The sequence below is a fragment of the Ornithorhynchus anatinus genome, chromosome 8, assembly GCF_004115215.2.
Source record: "Ornithorhynchus anatinus isolate Pmale09 chromosome 8, mOrnAna1.pri.v4, whole genome shotgun sequence".
Lineage (NCBI taxonomy): Eukaryota > Metazoa > Chordata > Mammalia > Monotremata > Ornithorhynchidae > Ornithorhynchus > Ornithorhynchus anatinus.
Genome location: NC_041735.1, coordinates 70,867,917 through 70,887,277, shown reverse-complemented (window position 1 = coordinate 70,887,277; position 19,361 = coordinate 70,867,917). Strand labels below are relative to the sequence as shown.

Here is a 19,361-nt window from a genome sequence, read left to right as displayed (position 1 = left end):
TGCACAGAGAAGTTAAGTGACTTGTCTATGGTCAAACAGCAGAATTAGAACCCAGGTCTGCTCGACCTGCCCCCCCAGGCCGTATTCTATCCACTAGGCCATACTGCTTCTTTGGATTTGTACCTGTATTCACCCCTTTCTTGGCCGCACAGCACTTATGTCCATATCCATAAGGAGAAGCCTGTCTCCCCCTCTAACAGTAAGCTCGTTGAAGGCAGGGAGCGGGTCTACCAACTCTCTTGTATTGTACCCTCCCAAGTGCTTAGTACAGGGCTCTGCACACAGCAATAATAACGATGGTATTTGTTAGGTGCTTATTATGTGCCAAGCTCTGTTCTAAGCATGGGTAATTGCTCAATCAATGTGATTCATCCATTTCATTCATTCAGTCGTATTTATTGAGCACTTACTGGGTGCTGAGCTTGATTGATTAACAGACAATATCTGATGAGACACAGAGAGCCAGGTTGGAGGTGGAGTGACAGAGCAGGGAGGGAGGGCCATGTCGGGGAGCCTGCGGGGGGGGGGGGGGGGGCCGAGAGCAGGGGTCATTCGAGGCTTCTCTAGGGGCCGCAGAAGGGCAGAAGTGAGGGGCTCCGCCCCCGACCCCGCTCCTTCCCCAGGGGAGGAACCCCCACGCCCCGGAGGCCGCGCGGAGGAGGAGGGGAGGAGAAAGAGGAGGAGGAGGAGGAGGTGGAAAAAGGGAAGGAGGTGGAGAAAAAACAGGGGGAGGAGGAGGTGGAGAAGAAAGAAAAGGAGGGCGAAGAGGTGGTGGTGGAGGTGGAGGAGAAAGAGGACGAGGAGGAGGAGAAAGAGGAGGAGGAAGAGGAGGAGGTGGAGAAGGGGAGGTGGAAGAGAAGGAGGTGGAGAAAAAAGAGGGGGAGGAGGAGGAGGAAAAGGAGGAGGAGGGGGAGAAGAAAGGGGAGGTGGAGGTGAAGGAGAAAGAGCAGGAGGAGGAGGAGGAGAAAGAGGAGAAGGAGGAGGTGGAGAAAAAAGAGGGGGAGGAGGAGGTGGTGGAGAAGAAAGGGGAGGTGGAGGTGGAGGAGAAAGAGGACGAGGAGGAGGAGAAAGAGGAGGAGGAGGAGGTGGCAGAGGAGAAGGAGGTGGAGAAAAAAGAAGGGGAGCAGGAGGAGGAAGAGGAGGAGGAGGTGGTGGAGGAGGAAGAAGAAGCGTGAGCGGCGGGCGCGGTAAGGCCGGGTCCGGTGCGGGTCGGGTGCGGGTCCACAGCGCGGTGTGAGCGGGTGGAGGCGGCCTCCCGCAGTGGAAGCGTCCAGCCCCCAGCAAGGGGGACCGGGGGGGCGGGGAGGGGAAGGGAGGCGCGCTCCCGCACGGCTTTCCCGCATGCACGCGCAGCGCGGGGAGGCCCCCGACCCCCCCACGACCCCCCTGCCCCGTCTTCCAGCCCGGCTCCCCCGACTCCCCCCCCCCAGGACCGCCCGTCACCCCGGTCGGGGGTCGCAGGGCCCGAGCCCCAACCCCACTGCCCTAATCCCCTCCCTCGCCGCCGCCAGCCGCTGTCCACTTAGCGCTGCGTGGGGGCAGGAGGGGAGAGAAGGGGGTCAGAGGGAAGGGGGCTTCACTGGGGGGGTGGGGGTCCGGAGCGAGTGCGACAAAGCCCTCCCCACACACACACACCATCCCGATCCCACCCGGATAATAATCATTATCATTATGGTATTTGTTAAGCGCTTACTATGTGCCAAGCGCTGTACTAAGCCCCTGGAGCGGCCTTGGGCATCCCCCGCCACCATCATGGCCTTCCTGCCCTCCGGTGCCCGGAGAACGGACGGCCCATGGTGCAGGGGGCAACGGGGAGCAACCTGCATGAGCCCTTTGTCCGAAGGTCACAGTCTGTCGTCGCCTGTCCCTCCGTCCGCCCCGCCCCCCCGCCATCCCGATCCCACCCGGATAATAATCATTATCATTACGGTATTTAAGCACTTACTATGTGCCAAGCGCTGTGCCAAGCCCTGGGGTAGCTACAAGGTCAGCAGGTTGTCCCACGTGGGGCTCACAGTCTTCATCCCCCTTTTACAGAAGAGGTCACTGAGGCCCAGGGAAGGGAAGTGGCCTGCCCTAGGTCACACGGCAGATGAGTGTGAATGGGGACGGCCCAGGCTGCCCGGAGTAAGTGTCACTCCCACCTCGGACTCCCGGGGTTGAGAACGGTGGGGTAGATGCCCCTCTGGGGTAGCCGAGAAACAGCGTGGAGCAGTGGATAGAGCACGGGCCTGGGAGTCAGAGGATTATGGGTTCTAATGCCGGCTCCACTACTTGTCTGCTGTGTGATCTTGGGCGAGTTACTTTACTTCTCTGGGCTTCAGTGACCTCATCTATAAAATGGGGATTGAGACTAGGAGTTCCGTGTGGGAAAGGGACTGTGTCCAACTCGATATACTTAATAATGTTGGTATTTGTTAAGCGCTTACTATGTGCCGAGCACTGTTCTAAGCGCTGGGGTAGACATAGGGGAATCAGGTTTTCCCACGTGGGGCTCACAATCTTAATCCCCATTTTACAGATGAGGGAACTGAGGCACAGAGAAGTTAAGTGACTTGCCCACAGTCACACAGCCGACAAGTGGCAGAGCTGGGATTCGAACTCATGAGCCCTGACTCCAAAGCCCGTGCTCTTTCCACTGAGCCACGCTGCTTCTCCAGTATACTTACAATATATACTTGTATTCACCCCAGCACTATTTGGTATTTGTTAAGCGCTTACTATGTGCCGAGCACTGTTCTAAGCGCTGGGGTAGACATAGGGGAATCAGGTTTTCCCACGTGGGGCTCACAATCTTAATCCCCATTTTACAGATGAGGGAACTGAGGCACAGAGAAGTTAAGTGACTTGCCCACAGTCACACAGCCGACAAGTGGCAGAGCTGGGATTCGAACTCATGAGCCCTGACTCCAAAGCCCGTGCTCTTTCCACTGAGCCACGCTGCTTCTCCAATATACTTACAATATACTTGTATTCACCCCAGCACTTAGTACAGTGCCTGACACATAGTAAGTGCTTAATAAATACCATAATAATAATAATGATTATCATTATTATTAGCCTCCTCCCATAACGCCAGCCACGAGCTGGACCACCTGAGCAACTGCACAGAGCAGAGATACCCCAGTCGCTGGAGCGGCCTTGGGCTTCCCCTGCCACCATCATGGGCACCGACCCTGCCTTCCTGCCATCCAGGGGACAGTGCCTGGAGAACGGACGGCCCATGGTACAGGGCAGCGGGGAGCAACCTGCATGAGCCCTTTGTCCGAAGGTCACAGTCTGTCCGGTTTTTAGAGGAGAGCGAGGGTGGCCTGTGTGGATTTCTGCCGGCCGCAGCTGCAGCGGCTGGGTCTAACCCGATCTCCCCGCTGGGCTGTAAGGGGCTGAGGAGGGTGAGGGGCTGACGGCAAGAGGACGAGGAGGGTGAGGGGCTGAGGGCCAAGGTATTCCACACTCAGGGAGTCAATCCTCATCTTCCCTCTTGCTCTTTCACTTTGTCCTCTGACCTCCTATTCTATTGTTGACTTTTTATGCCAGGGTTTCCCCTCCCTTGTCTCAAAAAGTAAAGGAACCTGAGCCCCTGAGCCATGGTAGCTGTGTTAGCCCCCCATCCACTACTCCCCACAACCCAAGATTATGCACTTCTGCCAGTGACACAGGACGTGTGGCGGGACCACGTTCTGGTTGCCCTCCTGAACACCCACCCCCATGGTTAGGAATGGGCCATCTCATACCCCAGTTCTCCCCTCTCCGTCTCTGACTCTGTCCAGTAACCCAGCACAAACCATCCAACACCCCTGACTCCCCCCTCTCCATTTTATTATGGTATTTGTTAAGCGCTTACTATAGGCCAGGCACTGTACAGAGCGCCGGAGTACATAAAAGACAATCATGTTTGACATAGGCCATGTCCCACATGGGGCTCACAGTCAATCCCCATTTTAGCGAAGAGGTAACTGATGCATAGAGAAGTTAAGTGACTCACCCAAGGTATGTGGCGGAGCTGGGGTTAGAACCCAGGTCCTTCTGACTCTCAGGCTCGTGCTTTATCTATGAGGGAATGCTGCTCCATCCTTGATTCTTCCCCAGTGACCCAGCGTGGACCATCCAACACCCCTGACTCTCCCCTCTCCAACCTTGACTTTCCCCCAGTGACCCAGCACGGACCATCCAACACCTGACTCTCCCCTCTCTATCCCTTACTCTCTTCCAGTGACCCAGCACGAACCCATCCAACCCCCTAACTTTCCTCTCTCCATCCCTGACTCTCTCGCAGTGACCCAAGGTGGACCATCCAACACCTCTGAGTTTCCCCGTCCATCCCTGACTCTCCCCCAGTAACCCAGTATGGACCACCTATGGCTCTTCCCTCTCCATCCTTGACTCTCCCCCAGTGACCTGACCCAGCACAAACTATCCAACCCCTTGACCCTCCCCGAGTGACCCAGAATAGACTGTCCAACACCACTCACTTTCCCCTCTCCAACCCTGACTCTCCTCCAGTGACCCACCATGGACCACAAACCAGGAACGTCTTTGACATTTCTTTTGCGATGTAGATCTGGCGTCTGTTGGTAGTGCTAGTGATTCCAGTGCTCCAGGTCTGTCCCCGTCTGTGCCAGTGACACAGCAACTGTCTTGTCATTCAGTTAGGCCCTTGCTGAACTGTGTCCGCTAGAGCGCAGGTCCCTCTCAGGCAGAAGCTGCTCCCAGGGACCCTGGGAACAGAGGTGGCCTAGAATGCTGCCCCGCTAGAGCCCAAATCAGTAGTTTTGCTGCAGCAGCATCCCAGCCTGCTGCCATTCAGAAACTCCCCAAGCCCCAAACAGACTGGATAGGAGACCCCTGACCCGAGCCAACCCGAGGGGAGGCTCTGACTCGTGCTGACCGGAGGGGAGGCCGTGCCCTGAGCCCACTTTCCCATTAGACAAAGCCCTCCTGGCAGAGATGGGAAGGTTTCGACTGAATGCAGACTCCTCAGTGTGCTCAGGGGAGAGCGAAGAAGGAACTGGGAACCTGCCTCTAGCTGGGATTGGACTCCCTGGACGGTTTGAGGCTGCCTGGCTCCCGGGGAAGGATGGTGATCTGCTCAGCTGGCCTCCATTTCCTCCCTCCTCCCGGAAAGCTCTGGGCTGCCGAGTCGGTCTCACCAGCCTGCCCCAGGGCCTGAGTGGCCAGCCACGGAACCGCCCAGGGCCGGGCCTCGGCTCGGATTCCGGAATCATCTCCAAGCACGCCTGGGTTCTAGCCTGGTAGTGCAGCATCAGTAGTAGTCGTAGCATTTGGTGAGCACCACTTGGTGCGGTGGGCTGCACTTGGCCCAGAATGCACAGAAGCAGCTTGGTTCATCCCTAGCCTTGCTGATTCGGGAGGCTTTGGAGAAGGATTCCCCAGGGCAAGGAGGAGCCTCAGAGTAATTGACCACAAGCTGTGGGAGGGGCCTCTGTGCCTGTATTTGCCCCCTGACCACGGCCTGCTGTGTACAGGGATAGGGAGGACCTCCAAGGAGCATCTACTTCTCAGATGAACTGAAATTCAACTCATTAACAAGAAGGCCACTAGGTCTTCTGGCTTCCTCAATGAAGCTCCAGAAGAAACCGGGACTCATTAGTGTGGCTTCTCCCATGCCCCAACCACACTGCCGGGGTTTGCTCGGGCCTCACTGGGCAAAATTGGCATGGAAGGGGTACCAGCAAGTTGGAACAAGGGGGCCCATTAGCCCTGCTCAAGTGGCGGGGAACAAGGCCACAGGTGAAAAGTAATTTGCCCCAACGAGCACTGTGCTGGCATGTTGTTTCTTGGTTTATTGGAGGGGTTTGAACTTGCTCTGAGAAATGTGCGAAGGCTCGTCTGCTGGGGCTGTTTAATAGTGAGGCAGGCCTACAGCCCTCCTAGGCAAAGCTCTCCGCAGCACAACCCCACCAGCCGGGCCCTCTTCAGACCGGCCCTCCCTGGCACAGCTCTCCCCAGCACGGCCCCCACCAGCCAGGCTGGCCCTCCCCAGCTCAGCCTTCACCGGCCGGGCCCTCTCCAGGCCGGCACTGCCCTCATCGGCACAGTCCCCACCGGCTGGGCACTCTCCAGCCCATCCCTCCCTGGCACAACCCTCCCTGACACAGCCTTTCAGCAGCACAGCCCTCCCCAGCCTGGTTCTTTCCGGCACAGCCCTCCCCAGCACAGCCTCCACCAGCCAGGCCTCTCCAGGCCGGCTCTCCCTGGCACAGCCCTCCCTGTTACGGCCCTCATCAGCACAGTCCTTCCCACCCTGGCTCACCCTGGCAGAACCCTCCCCAGGACGGCCCCCACCGGCCGGGCCCTCTCCAGGTCGGTCCTCCCTGACACGGCCCTTATCAACACAGCCCTTCCCGGCCTGGCTCGCCCTGGCACAGCCCTCACCAGTACAGCTCCCCTCAGCTGGCCCTGCCTGGCAAAGCTGTCTCCGGCACATCCCTTCCCTCATAGCCTTTCCCAGACTGGCCTGGGCTGTTCTACCTGAGATCCAGGTAGAGAGAGAAGGTTGGTGTTACAGTAGTGGAATGTGTAGCCTGGGCTGTGGTAGGAGATCAGTGAGGTTAGGTAGAAAGGAGAGCTGATTGAGTGTTTTAGAGAGATGATTTGGTCATCAGAGTAAAGTAGAGATTGGAGATGGGATAAAGCCAGAGGCAGAGAGGTCAGCAAGGAGGCTGGGGCAGTAGTCAAGGTGGGATGTGAGTGCTCAGATCAGCGTGATGGGTTATTTGGATGGAGAGAAAGGGGCACGTCCTAGAGACATTGTGGAGATAGGATGAGAGAGTACGCTGATATGACGATGTTCATGATCCATGCCAAGAGAAGAAGAGTGGCTTAGGAAAGAGCATGGGCCTGGGAGTAAGAGGTCCTGCGTTCTAATCCCAGCTCCGCCTCATGTCTGCTGTGTATGTTTAGGCACAGTATAGCACAGATCTCACCAGCGCATTCCCCAGTGGCTGGGCGCTCTTCAAGCCAGCCCTCCCTGTCATGGTTCTCATCGGCACAGCCCTCCCCAGCCTGGTTCTCCCTGGACCAGCCCTCACCAGCACAGCTCCCATTGGCTAGACACTCTCTACACTGGTCCGCCCTGGCACAGCCCTCCCCAGCAAGAGAAGAAGATTGGCCTGCGTGCCTGTTACCTCATCTGTAAAATGGGGATAAAATCCTCATCTCTCTGACTTAGACTGTGAGCCCTAAGTGGGACAGGGACCGTGTCCGACCTGATTGTCTTATATCTACGCCAGTGCTTAGAACAGCGCTTGACATACACAAATACAATAAGCACTTAACAAATATTTCTTAAATGCTTACTGTGTTTGTGTGTGTTTGGCATAAAAAAGTGGGGAAGTGGCAAGTGTTTGACTGAAGAACTGGTGACCCCTTTTCCCCCTTATCTGAAAACAATCCCTTGCCTCCTGCCTCCCTGGCCCATAGAGATGAACACAAGATGGGGATGAGGAGGAGGAGGAGGAGAAGAGAAGGGGGATTGATTGGGTCTTAATGAGTTATCTAGGACACCTGTGAGGGCCCCTGGATGTCAGCATTTCTCTTTCTAACTCTGGGTGGGGCTGGCGACCAGAGCCAGGGATGAGCCCTGTCCTCTGGGCGGAGGTAGGGGGAGTGATAACGAGGCCGGGGACCCAGGACAAATACAACAACCAGTCTGGACCCCTGAGGGGCAAGGTCTTTTAGAGACCTGGTTTCCTGCCATAGCTGGGGGTGGGAGCAGCAGAAGAGGCGGGGATGCTCTATGGCAGGCTACAAGGCTGTTCGCTAGGATCAGCCCCCGCCTTCCTTCCCTACCCACTGGGACCAGCCCCCTCCCCACCCTGCCCCATCTACTGAGACCAGCCTCTGCCACCCTGCCCCATCAGCTGGGACTAGCCTCTGTCACCACTCTTCCTCACCCACTTGGACAAGCCCCCGCTGCCCTGCCCACTGGAACCAATCCCCACCTCCACGCTCCTCTCCCAGGCGAGCCCCAAGAAAAGGACTCCCTTTCAGCAGAGCAGCCATCCTGACTCACACTTTCTCGAAAAAGCTAGAAAAACAGGATACGATCCAGGCAGTGGCTTGGGGAGGAAACGTAACTGACCTTCCCCAAGAGGAGCCCAAACACCACGCAATTGAGAGTTCCAGGCCACGGCTGGGGCTGCAGTTGGACAGGGACTCGGGTCCTGCTCATTTACTCGGCTTGGCAGGGCCAGCCAAGTCCTGTGTCCTTACCGGAGGTGAGGGATGTGGCCAACGGGGAGACTGGGGTGGCGGGAGAGGGCTTCCGGCAGTGACGACAATCCCCCACAGTAGTACTGCAGCCGAGATGCACGGTCGCCAGTCCCTTGTCGGCTGGGTTTCCATCTCCTTTTCGGTAAGGAGTTGGGAGAGCGTGCGGTTCCGGGCAGCGGGAGCTTGGAGGGGCCTAGAAATGGTTCTCCAAGCCTCAAGGGGATGCTGACAACTTCAAAGGGCTGATGAAGCCGGTGCCCCCAGATTCCAGCCGTGGGGACGATGTCATTTTTCCACACGAGCTGTCAGTTCCAGACTTCCGGTGTCGCTCACCCCAAGTCTCTGACCCGACCTTATCGACTGCGAGCTGGACTGAAAGGACCCAGGGTTGAGCCTGCCTGCCCCTCCAGCCCAGACTCCTTGCTCCCTTCTAGAGCTCCCCCACCTCCTCTGCTCTGTCCCACGCTGGCCCGTGACCCATTGGAGACAGCCCCATGGCCGGTAATAATGTCCCATAATTCTGCTGCGTGGACCCGGCTCTCAACCTGGCCCCAGAGCCCCATCCCCCCGTACTCAGCCCGCCTTACAGGGAGATGGGGGTGGGGAGGGGCAGGGCAGTGTATTTTCCCGGAAAGCCTCTGGACTGTGGAGCGGTCACATCTGGGGCTCCAGAGGGGTGGGGTTTCCTGCCGAGGAGCACAGCTGAACAGCGAGCTGCTGCTCCCCGGGGCACAGCAGGGGATCCCGCTCATGTTCGGGAACGCCCCGGGGCACAGTTACCAAACCAATCTCAAGTGGCATCAGATTGGCACTGTCCCACCCCGAGCTCAACCCCACCCAGGGGCCAGGCCCCAAGAACCTCGCTCAGGCCCCAGGGCCCACCGTGCACCCCGGGAGAGTACCCACAGCTACCTGGAGCCAAGCCTTCTGCCCATGGGTGACGTGGCTCATCTGGCTCATGCCAGTTTGGCCATGGTGACCATCTCACCAATGTGTCGTCAAGGACACCGGGGTTTTGCTAAATGAAGAACTGGATTTTTTTAATGGTTTTGATTCTTGGAATTTGCCCGATCTCCCTCCGTTGTCTCTTCCAGGACTCCCAGGCCAGGAATCGGTGGTTGGAGAGTCATGGAAGCACTATCTATGCTGGGCAGCCCGAAGGCCCGCCACGAGACCTTCCTGCCCAACGGCATGAATGGGGTCAAAGCCACAGGTCGAGTCCCCATTGGCGTGATTGGAAGCGGCGACTTCGCCAAGTCCCTGACCATCCGGCTTGTGCGCTGTGGATACCACGTGGTCATTGGGAGCAGGAACCCCAAGTTTGCCTCGGAATTTTTCCCCCACGTGGTTGATGTCACCCATCATGAAGACGCGCTCACCAAGGCCAGCGTGGTCTTTGTGGCGGTGCACCGGGAGCACTACGCCTCCCTCAGGGGCCTGAGGCCCCTCCTGGCCGGGAAGATCCTGATCGACGTGAGCAACAATACGCGTATCAACCAGTTCCCGGAGTCCAACGCCGAGTATCTGGCGTCCCTGTTCCCCGACTCCCAGGTCGTCAAGGGCTTCAACGTGGTGTCTGCGTGGACCCTGCAAGGGGGCCCCAAGGATGCCAGCAGGCAGGTATGTCACACGGCGGCTCAGTGCATCCGGTGATCATGATTGGCTGAGGCTGAGGCCAAGGCTGAGGCTGTGGTTGTGGCTGTGGTCGAGGATAAGGCTGCGATTGTGAGTGTGATTATGGTTGGGGCTGAGGATGTGACCGTGGCTCAGGCTGTAACTGCAGTCAAAGGTGTGGCTGCAGAATCACCGTTCACCAGGTCAGAGAGGCCACCAAAATAAAAAAAAATCTTCTGCCAGACCCAGCAGGACAGCTGAGGAGAAAGATATTTTTCAACTTCCATTGTCCCATTTCCCACTGGGCTCTCTCTCAAATGGGTGCCGCTAAGATCTCCTCTCCCTGCTTCCCTCATCTTTCACACCTAGAATTTTATCTCCGGCGGCTCGGGGCTGGCCCTCACAGCAGGGATCATTCTAGCTGGGTAATAGCTGGGATCTTTCCACTTGACCTTCAGATCCTTGAGGCTGAACCACTTTCTTCTGCCGGGGGCAATCCCGAGGGTGATCTGGAGGTGGGGGTGAGTGGGGAGGGGGGCCGGACCCTGGGGGCAGGGAGGATTGTGCACGAGCCACAGTCCAGTGTGGAACACGAGAGGGCATCGTCCCAGACAGCCCCGCTGTGGTCACCGACTGAGGGCTGGGTTTCCGGCAGGTCTACATCTGCAGCAACCACATCCAAGCTCGCCGCCAGGTCATCGAACTTGCTCGCCAGCTGGACTTCATTCCCGTCGACCTCGGGGCGTTGTCGTCGGCCCGGGAGATCGAGAACTTACCCTTGAGGCTGTTCGCCCTGTGGAGGGGGCCAGTGGTGGTGGCCGTGAGCCTGGCCACATTTTTCTTCCTCTACTCCTTCGTCCGCGACGTCATCCACCCGTTCGCGAGGAACCAGCAGAGCGACTTCTACAAGATCCCCATTGAAATCGTGAACCAGACGCTGCCCGTCGTGGCCATGACGCTGCTGTCTCTGGTCTACCTGGCCGGTCTCCTGGCCGCCGCCCACCAGCTCTACTACGGGACCAAGTATCGGCGCTTCCCGGAGTGGCTGGAGACATGGCTGCAGTGCCGCAAGCAGCTCGGGCTGCTCAGTTTCTTCTTTGCCGCCGTCCACGTCGCCTACAGCCTCTGCTTGCCCATGCGCAGGTCCGAGCGCTACCTGTTTCTCAACATGGCGTATCAGCAGGTAAGACCCCACTCAGCCCGAGCCGTTAGGGCGCGGCCACGGGGACAGGACAATAATAATAATAATGATAATGGCATTTGTTAAGTGCTTACTATGTGCCAAGCACTGTTCTAAGCACTGGAGTGGATACAAGGTTATCAGGTTGTCCCACGTGGGGCTCACAGTCTTCATCCCTTTTTGACAGATGAGGTAACTGAGGCACAGAGAAGCTAAGTGTCTTACCCAAGGCCACACAGCTGACAAGTGGCAGAGCTGGGATTAGAACCCATGACCTCTGACTCCCAAGCCCGTGCTCTTTCCACCGAGCCATGCTGCTTCAGCTCGCTCCTCAGTCACATGGACAATCTGTGGAACCGGGAGGGATCACCTGGCCTGAAGGGAGAGGGATTTCATTAGAGCAGCGTCCTGGGGGCAGAGCACTGTGGGCAGAGCACTGACTTGGCCAACTGCTCCAGGCAGAGTACTGTACTGGGCATCTGCTGTGTGCAGAGCACGCTCCTGGGAATCTGCTGGGGCAGAGGGCTCTACTGGGCACCAGGGAGCACGCGGTAAGAGTAACAGATATGATCCCTGCCCTCAAGGAATTTACCCTTGGTTGGGAAAAGGGCGATAGGTCAGGAAGCTGGTATCATGGCAAAGCCTGAGGTTGCTGAGGGGAGCCGGGAGGCAGCCTCCGAGCTCTCCGGAGCTGGCTGCTGCCCCGTGGCCCAGGGAGGGATGGTGTGTGACGGGCCAAGGGGCGTGGGACTGGGTGGAAACGAGATGCTGAAATCCCAGAAGAGAGAGCTGGAGTGAAGGCAGGAAGCTTTGGTCTGGGTATCTTCCCCAAAAGAAAAAGAGCAATTTCAGTCCTAGCCTCCTTCTGCCCGGGAGTCTCGTTAGTCCCAGGCTGGCTATCTTCTGCCCGGAACTGGCGTCCGGTGGGCTGAGCGAGCCTCGGAGCAGACACTGGGCTGATCTAGACCGAGCTCTCCAACCAGAGGGATCCTTGTTGCTTTCTGGTCAGGTTCACGCAAACATTGAGAACTCCTGGAATGAGGAGGAAGTGTGGAGGATCGAAATGTACATCTCGTTTGGGATCATGAGCCTGGGCTTGCTGTCGCTGCTCGCCGTGACGTCCATCCCTTCTGTGAGCAGCGCTTTGAACTGGCGGGAATTCAGCTTCATCCAGGTGCGTTAGAGGCTGGGGGGCTGTGGCGGGGGCTGTGCCCCAGCCAAGCTGGCAGCCAGCTCGGCACCCAACCACCCAGCGCCAGGAGCCTGCGGGCCACGACCTGCACCGGCTGGCCTGGGTTGGGCCAGAGATGATATCCTGGGTTCAGACAGGCTCTCAGACCCCTGTCTCTGGGAGGCGAGGCATGGGGCCAGGGTGCTAAGTGGAGTTCCTGAGGTTAGGGGAGGAGTTAGAGGCTCGTGGGAATCACCCTGCGGTCCGATTTGCTCACGCTGGACTGGAGCGCAAAGTCTGCAAGATTTCACGAGCTGGGACCATCTAACCCAGCAGCTGGATAGCAACACGATGACTTTGCCAAAGTATGCTTTCACGCTTCCCAACCCAGCAGTATTTTGAGAAGGGGTGACTGATGTTGGTCGGAACTCCCAGGGCCTCTGCTGTCAGGCTTTTCACCACACACAAACCCACCTACCCAAATCAAAGCTGGAAAAATGTGGGAGGCAGGAAGTGAAGAAGGAGGTAGGGGAGGAGAAAGGGAGGGAGGAAGGGAAGATGGGAAGAGCAAGAGAGTATGGGGAAAGGGAGGAGGGGGGCTCTTTTTCCAATTTTTCCTACAGAGTCCTTGCATCCCATCAGAAAGGTCCGGAGGCTAATCCGGGAAGTTCTTTCCTGTCACGGTGGCCCCTGTTGAATCGGGGACCACCTTGCACTGAACCCCCAGTCCTGTCAAAGAGGATACTGGAGCCATCCTCCCTGGGGGATGGAAAAGGGTGAGGGCCTTTACCCAATCAATGCCATGGCCTCAAAGGGAATAAACTTTCCCAGCACCGTCTGGAAGCTCAGAAAGCAGACAGGTTAGAGGAACCTTCGAGATGGTGAAAGAATGACCTCAAGGAAAAAAAACCATCAGGCCAGGAGTTCAGTCTAAATGGGCAGGATGGCAGAGCTCAGTGCTCTGCATGGGAAGACCGTTTATATGTCAACCCAGGGGAATGTGGCACAGAGCGGAGAGCAGGTGGATTCAACTGGGCAGGGTGGATGGCCAAAAGGCCTGAGACCGGTCAGGAGATCGGGGCAATTAGGGAGCTGATAATTACTTTATTTTTCCTTTCTCTTTCTCCCCCCCTGCCACCCGCCCCACACCAAGTCTACGCTCGGATATGTGGCTCTGCTCATCAGCACTTTCCACGTCCTCATTTACGGGTGGAAAAGAGCATTTGAAGAGGAATATTACCGCTTTTACACGCCTCCAAACTTTGTCCTCGCTCTGGTCCTGCCCTGTATTGTCATCCTGGGGAAGAGCGTACTCCTGTGCCCGTGTGTGAGCAGGAAGCTGCGGAGTATTAAAAGGGGCTGGGAGAGGAGCCAGTTTGAGGAAGACGCTACGGGGACTGCTCAGCAGTTTTCTCCCCAGAGAGTCACGGTGATGTGACGGAGCAAAGTCCCGCTACCCAAATCGTCCATCTTCCCTCACCTCCGCCTCATCCCTCTGCCTCCGGAGTTGGGGAAAGTTGGCTGCCAGATCCTGCCGGGGGCTGCTCCACCCAGTTACCATTTGTTTCATTCTTCCTGAGTATTAGGAGTGACTGGGCTGTCAGTCACTTGGTAGTAAGCGCGGAACCAGGAACAGGGTTAGAATTTCACCGCCGTTCTGTCGTTGCGCTGGTCATCTTCGCCTTCGTCGTCGTTGCTTTCATCGTCGTCGCCGTCCCTGTCGTTACCGTGCTGCTCATCATCGTCATCTCCTGTGCTGTTGCCCGAGTGATGGTCGCGGCAAGCTCAGAGCTCGTGCTGCTCCCGAGGATGCCCTTGCCTGAAGAGGGAGGTGAAAAACCAGCCCGTCACTCATCTTTAAAGGTATTGCGTGTTCCAAACATGAAGATATTTCTACCCAAAGGCCATCCCATCAGTCTGACTGGAATTCCTTGCCTGAGACCACTCCAGCTGCCCAGCAGAAAGCCAGGTCATTGGTAGTGAATAGGAACCTGGGGCCCCAGGGCATCTGTACGTTGGCTCATTCCACCCTCCTGGGGGGTGCCCTCTGGCCTGGCCTGCTGGTGTCCAGGAAGCTGGGAGGGGCATGTTGTATATCTGCTTGCCGGCAGCCCAGGGGCACATTGCTCAGAGATGCCATCATGGGTTCTCATGCCTTGCCAATCTCCCACAAAGCTAGAGTATCATTTGGCCTGGCTGGCCAGTCAACAGAGGGGCTGACAATACCCAGACGATGGTCTGGTCTGGTCAGGCCAGAGCCTGGTCATGGTGATGGACGGTGCCTCTCTGGGAAGGTGGAGGCTGGCCAAGAGCTTGGGTTCCTCTGGCTTTCATTCTTCCCAGGAAGGGTCTATGGCCCCGCTCCCAACCACAGGGCCCCTTCCCCCAGCACAGGATCCTCCCTTCCCCAGCACAAAAATCCCCTCTCCCAGGGCAGGACCCAAGGTCCCAGCCTTCTGGAGTCAGGCAAGGAATTGGGTTCCCAAGATAAGCATGCCCCTCAGCAGCAGCCCCATCTCTGGCAGTGGCTCTTCGGCACCCAGCTCCAAGACCCCCAGCTCTGGATCATTGCCGCTGAGAGAGGCACTGCTGCTTTCTCTCCAGCACAGCCAGGTTCTAAGAGAAAAGTTCCCATTCTCACCATAGCTGTGGGCCTGGGGCACCACATGCCAGCCGTAAGCCTGCTGGGCATCCCTAAAACAGATGCATTTCCTGTCTCCTGGGCAGAATCAGAACTGAAAAATATCCACAGGCCATCTCCACACCTCATGAACCCCCGAGCCCTCCCCCTTCTCTCCATCCTCCCCACCCGGTCCTTTGCTCTTGCAACGTGGCAGTGTTCTGGACACCATACCAGTCTGACATTCAGCTCCCGCTAGCCCATGCCTGCTGAAACATCAAGGGCTGGTGTGCCTAAGGAGGGGCTCCCTGCTGACCAAAATTCCTCACTGAAGCTCACGGGGTCTCTCAGCCAGTGAGGACCAAGGAGAGCAGAGATGTGAGCTGCCGCAGAGAGTCGGGGGAGCTGGTTCCTTTGACGGGTTCTCTGAGCGCCGGCTTTGCAAGTCGGCCTCCGCTCTCCAGTGGGAACTCCAGGCCCGGCTAGGTGTGTTGGAGAGCAGGGGTTGGTTCTCAGCCCCTCGTTAAATTTTTCTCTCATATTTTCTCTTAAACTCAGTTGTCCTTGTGGCTGTCCATAGGTAAAGACCCAGTCAGTCTCAGAAAAAAATAAGAAGTGTAAAATAGCCCACTGGCTTCTGACTCTAGTCAAATTCAAACCAAAGTTGTGTTTGGGGTGACTCACTAGGTCCAGTGATACATGTAATTTGAGATCTCCCAGGCTTTCTCAGAGGGGAAGGTTGCTTCATTTTTGTAGTTTTCTTGAGGTTAAATCATTTTCAGAAAAATTACGCCCTTCCCAAAGATGGTTGCACATTCCAATGTTGCCTTTCTGGCTGGATATGATTGGAGGAAGACTGCTGGAAAATCATGTGGTGAGAATTGCTGAATGTTTCCAGGACTCTCTTCTTCTGGCACATCCCAGGAGAAACAGACAATTTTCTGGAAATTTAGAAATTGGGCTTCGGGCTTACGCAGGAACCAGAGCGATTCATCCTCACAAGAAATAAGCCGAGACCATAGTGGCCGCTCGGAAAGGGATTGGGGTTGGTGAATGTGGCGGGGATGGGGGCGGATGAAGTGGGTGGATCGTTAGGCCCCTCTGCCCCTAGGCTCTAGGGGATGGGCACGCCATTGCGGCTGGGTCCATTTTTCAAAGGATGTGTACAAAGCAAGTCCTCTTGGAAAGATAAATGAATTCCATTCGATATGTTCAGCCAAGTCATTATTTGCCGTTTGTGCTACACGTGGGAGTCCCTATCGATCGAATCCTCTTGCCAAGCCCAGTGACCTATTTATCACCAATGGGCATGGTCTCGTTACTTGGGAGATGTTATCTCAGTAGAAGACAGACAGTTATTGGGGAGATGGGCAGTCCCCAGGTCCATCGGGCAACCGAGCTGTCTGCATCAAACGAGCCGGGAGTGGGAAGCCCAAAGGCCAAAGGAATGGGAGCTGGCACTTTCCCGGAGGATGGTACAGTTTGTGACCGGAGCATCATGGTAGCGTTTGTCTGAGCTGTGCCCCCTGTGAGGGGTAAGAGTAGCATCCTCTTCTTACTCAGTGAAAGAATTCAGTGCCACAGCCACAGTCCCATGCTGCAGTGTTGCCTGCAGTGCAGTGCTGTGATGTTGCAGTGCTGCAGTGGGTGCTACAGAGGATGGTTCAGGAAACACTACCCCATGTAGAACAGATAGACATGAGGTCAGGGGCCTGTGAGCTGTGATTTCCTTTCCAGTATCAAAGCAAATGCCATGCCCCTCATCCTTTCCCTTTCCTCTAAGAGTTAATTAACCATGGCTACCGAATCAGTCTTGGTGTCCCATTCTCGTCTGGAAAATACGTTTTACCCAGCATAAAACATCCTAACACCCCAGACTTTTCTTTATTAGCATCTCGGTTTCTGACTGCATTAGCTTCAGCTGCTCTGTGCACCATCCAGACTGAGACTGTGCTGTGTCGGCCAGAAAAGGGGTGACCATGGTGATGCGGGTTGGTCATTCCTTTCTGGGAAATCCGGTGTGTGTTTAGGGGGCTCTCAGCCATCAGGGGGAGGATGGCCGGGCCTGCCGTTAGCTGGACAGAAGAAGGCTCAAGGGAAGTTCAGAGACTATTGAGTTGCTTAAACAGCCCCAAACAGGGAGAAACAAATGAACACATGAACGTGTGGGCAACGATTTAAGCCGAAGGGCCCAGTGAGCCTGGGGAAGCCAAGAAATGGGACCATCGGGATGAGATCGTCGACAGAACAGCCTGCACCTGGCCCACAAGGGGATCGGAACCTAGGCCCCAGCGCAGCGCTGCCATCCCCAGCCACTTGGGAGGGACCCTCAATTGGTCGTGTCAGGTGGATACCAGACCGTGTCCCTCCTGTGGCGTTCGTCTCCTTGAACGGTCCTAATGTTTGGAGCTGGTCGTGTGGCCGTGATTCGGTTGACCAGGACTGTCCGAGTTCAGTAGTTGTAAAGCTGCACATGGGTCCCCCTTTCTTCTTGGCACAGATCCAATAAAGGGTTCGGTCAACTACTGGGATGACTGTCGATTAATCTAAGGTCTTTTTCCCATGTTATCCCTGTGGAAATACTAGGTTTTTCTCTCACAGGAGAAGCTGTTGCCCAATTGAGAGGGGAGCGGTATGTTGTTCCCTGAATGTTTTCTCTGCTTTCCTTTGGATGAGAAGCTTGGATTCCTACACCACCCAGCCTGGGAACTCGGGATGTTCGCACCACAGGCCAGACTGAGGCTCGTGAACCACTGTCGGCATCATCACGCATCATCACCACCACTCCCTGGGGCCTGCTTGTTCTTCCCCTCCTGCTCTCTCTGACGTCCCCTCCTCTTCACCCTCTGCCTCCTCCTCCTTCCTCAGTTTGTTCCCCTGGCTTCTGCCACCTCCCCAGCTTTGAACCTCCCCCGCCAACCATTCCCAAAGGCTTCACAGTTGTTACAGGAAGCCTCCCCGCCAACATTCCCGAGGTTCTAAAAGTCATTACTGCTAAACCTCAGGAACCCTGACCCCAGGTCTGCCACTGAATCCAACTGTCTTACTTCCTTAGGTTCCCAGAGGAACTTTTCATTGTTTTACCAATCAATCAGTGGCTTTTAACCCAGCACTTACCGTCTAATGATTTTGGTCATTTGGCCACTGTTGGGTTTTTTTTCTGCTTCATGGGCTTTGTTTTTGAATCGATTTGCCCTTGGAGGACTTATAGTGAACTGTTATGTTACAGTGGAGAAAATCCTGCTTCAGGAATGCATTCCGCTGGACCTGTTCCCCGAGCAAATCGGGTCGCGGTGTCTTGGCTGGGCAACCCAGACTGTTCTGTTCCCGCTGACTCACATCCATTGCTGCAGGTCAGAGATGAACAACCCCCAGAGCGATGATAGATCCATCCAAGGGGTGCCGTGTCTGTGGGGACGGTTGGGGGCAGGGAGGGAGGAGAGCAACAGCCTGCCTGCCAGAGGGGGAAAGTGGCAAGCCAACATCGTCTCTAACCAGCAATTTCTATTTCTGCCAGTTAGCTCGTTCAGGCCCGGTCTGGGGTCTGGAAACGACAGCGCGGGTGATCCTCTCCGGGCTGGGAACCGGGTTAACCGTTAATGACTCTTCTCTGAATCTGCCCTCCTGTATTTTTCCGAGGAAAACAAGGCTTCCAGCATGTGGTGGAGTTTTGCAGAATCCGCAGGGCCACTGAGGATAAATGTTACTGTTTTACTGGCACAGGGGCCGAGCCGGGTTCTGGTCTGTGGCCTGGGTGGAGCCGGCCACTCACGGGCTTCAGATCGTGCACCCGCAGCTGTCTCCCACCGTTATTTGTGTGGACAGTTATTTATCCCGTGTCCTCTTCCTGATGCATGTGGTCCAGTTCCTGTCCCATCCTTGTCCTGCCTCCTGCTCCCACTACTTATAAATTCCTACTGGATCATCAGCTTCAGAAAGGCAATGGTCATCTCTTGCTTCTGATGTGCTCTCCCAAGTGCTTAGTACAGAGCTGTGCACTCAGCAGGGACTCAACAAATTCCACAGAGGATGATGTCCCTGTTTGTTCATCTTTCCCCGTGTCTCAAGTCACACCATGGCCAGCACAGGTAAAGGTGCCCTTTGTCTCCTTCAGGGAAGTTTAAGGTTTGGTGGTTCGGGACAGTGGATTGGTGTGTAGTAGGGGGGACCCGGACCAAACTCTGGCCCCTCCTTCCCTACCCAAGTCTGCTGGAGGTTGGAGGAGAGGGAAGTCAAGGGAGGAGCGATGCAGCCAGTGTGGGTCTCCTAAGGGCAACAGAGACCCTCCTGTACCCCGTCCCACTGCAGAGCTGAACCCTGGCTCGTGGCCCCAACTACCGGCTCCGTCCCTGCCCTGCTTTTGTACCTTCATACCCCTGTGGGCCCTGTGCCCCCGTGACCCAACATCCATCTCCTCAGGCAAGCCCAATGAGAGGAACCATTATACCTCCTCAGGGCTTAGACTCTCCCCAAAGGAAACCTTAGCCAGGTCACCCAGGCTGCCCAGCCACTGGGTGTGGGAGTGGGGGTGGGAAGACCGT

General features: G+C 56.4%; 1 protein-coding gene across 1 annotated transcript; it reads left to right on the top strand.

The window, feature by feature from the left end:
- The first annotated feature begins 1,158 nt into the window (after positions 1-1,158).
- Positions 1,159-17,351, top strand: STEAP2 (STEAP2 metalloreductase). Its single transcript, XM_029070675.1, has 5 exons — positions 1,159-1,187; positions 9,330-9,855; positions 10,505-11,032; positions 12,039-12,203; positions 13,354-17,351. Exons 2-5 carry the CDS (start codon positions 9,364-9,366, stop codon positions 13,636-13,638), a joined length of 1,470 nt encoding a protein of 489 aa, XP_028926508.1. The 5' UTR covers positions 1,159-1,187; positions 9,330-9,363; the 3' UTR covers positions 13,639-17,351.
- The last annotated feature ends 2,010 nt before the right edge of the window (positions 17,352-19,361 follow it).

Coding starts and splice junctions, on each gene's coding strand:
- STEAP2 (XM_029070675.1), top strand. CDS start 9,364: ATGGAAGCACTATCTATGCTGGGCAGCCCGAAGGCCCGCCACGAGACC. Junction 11,033..12,038: donor TCAACATGGCGTATCAGCAG/GTAAGACCCCAC, acceptor CTTTCTGGTCAG/GTTCACGCAAACATTGAGAA. Junction 12,204..13,353: donor GGGAATTCAGCTTCATCCAG/GTGCGTTAGAGG, acceptor CCCCACACCAAG/TCTACGCTCGGATATGTGGC.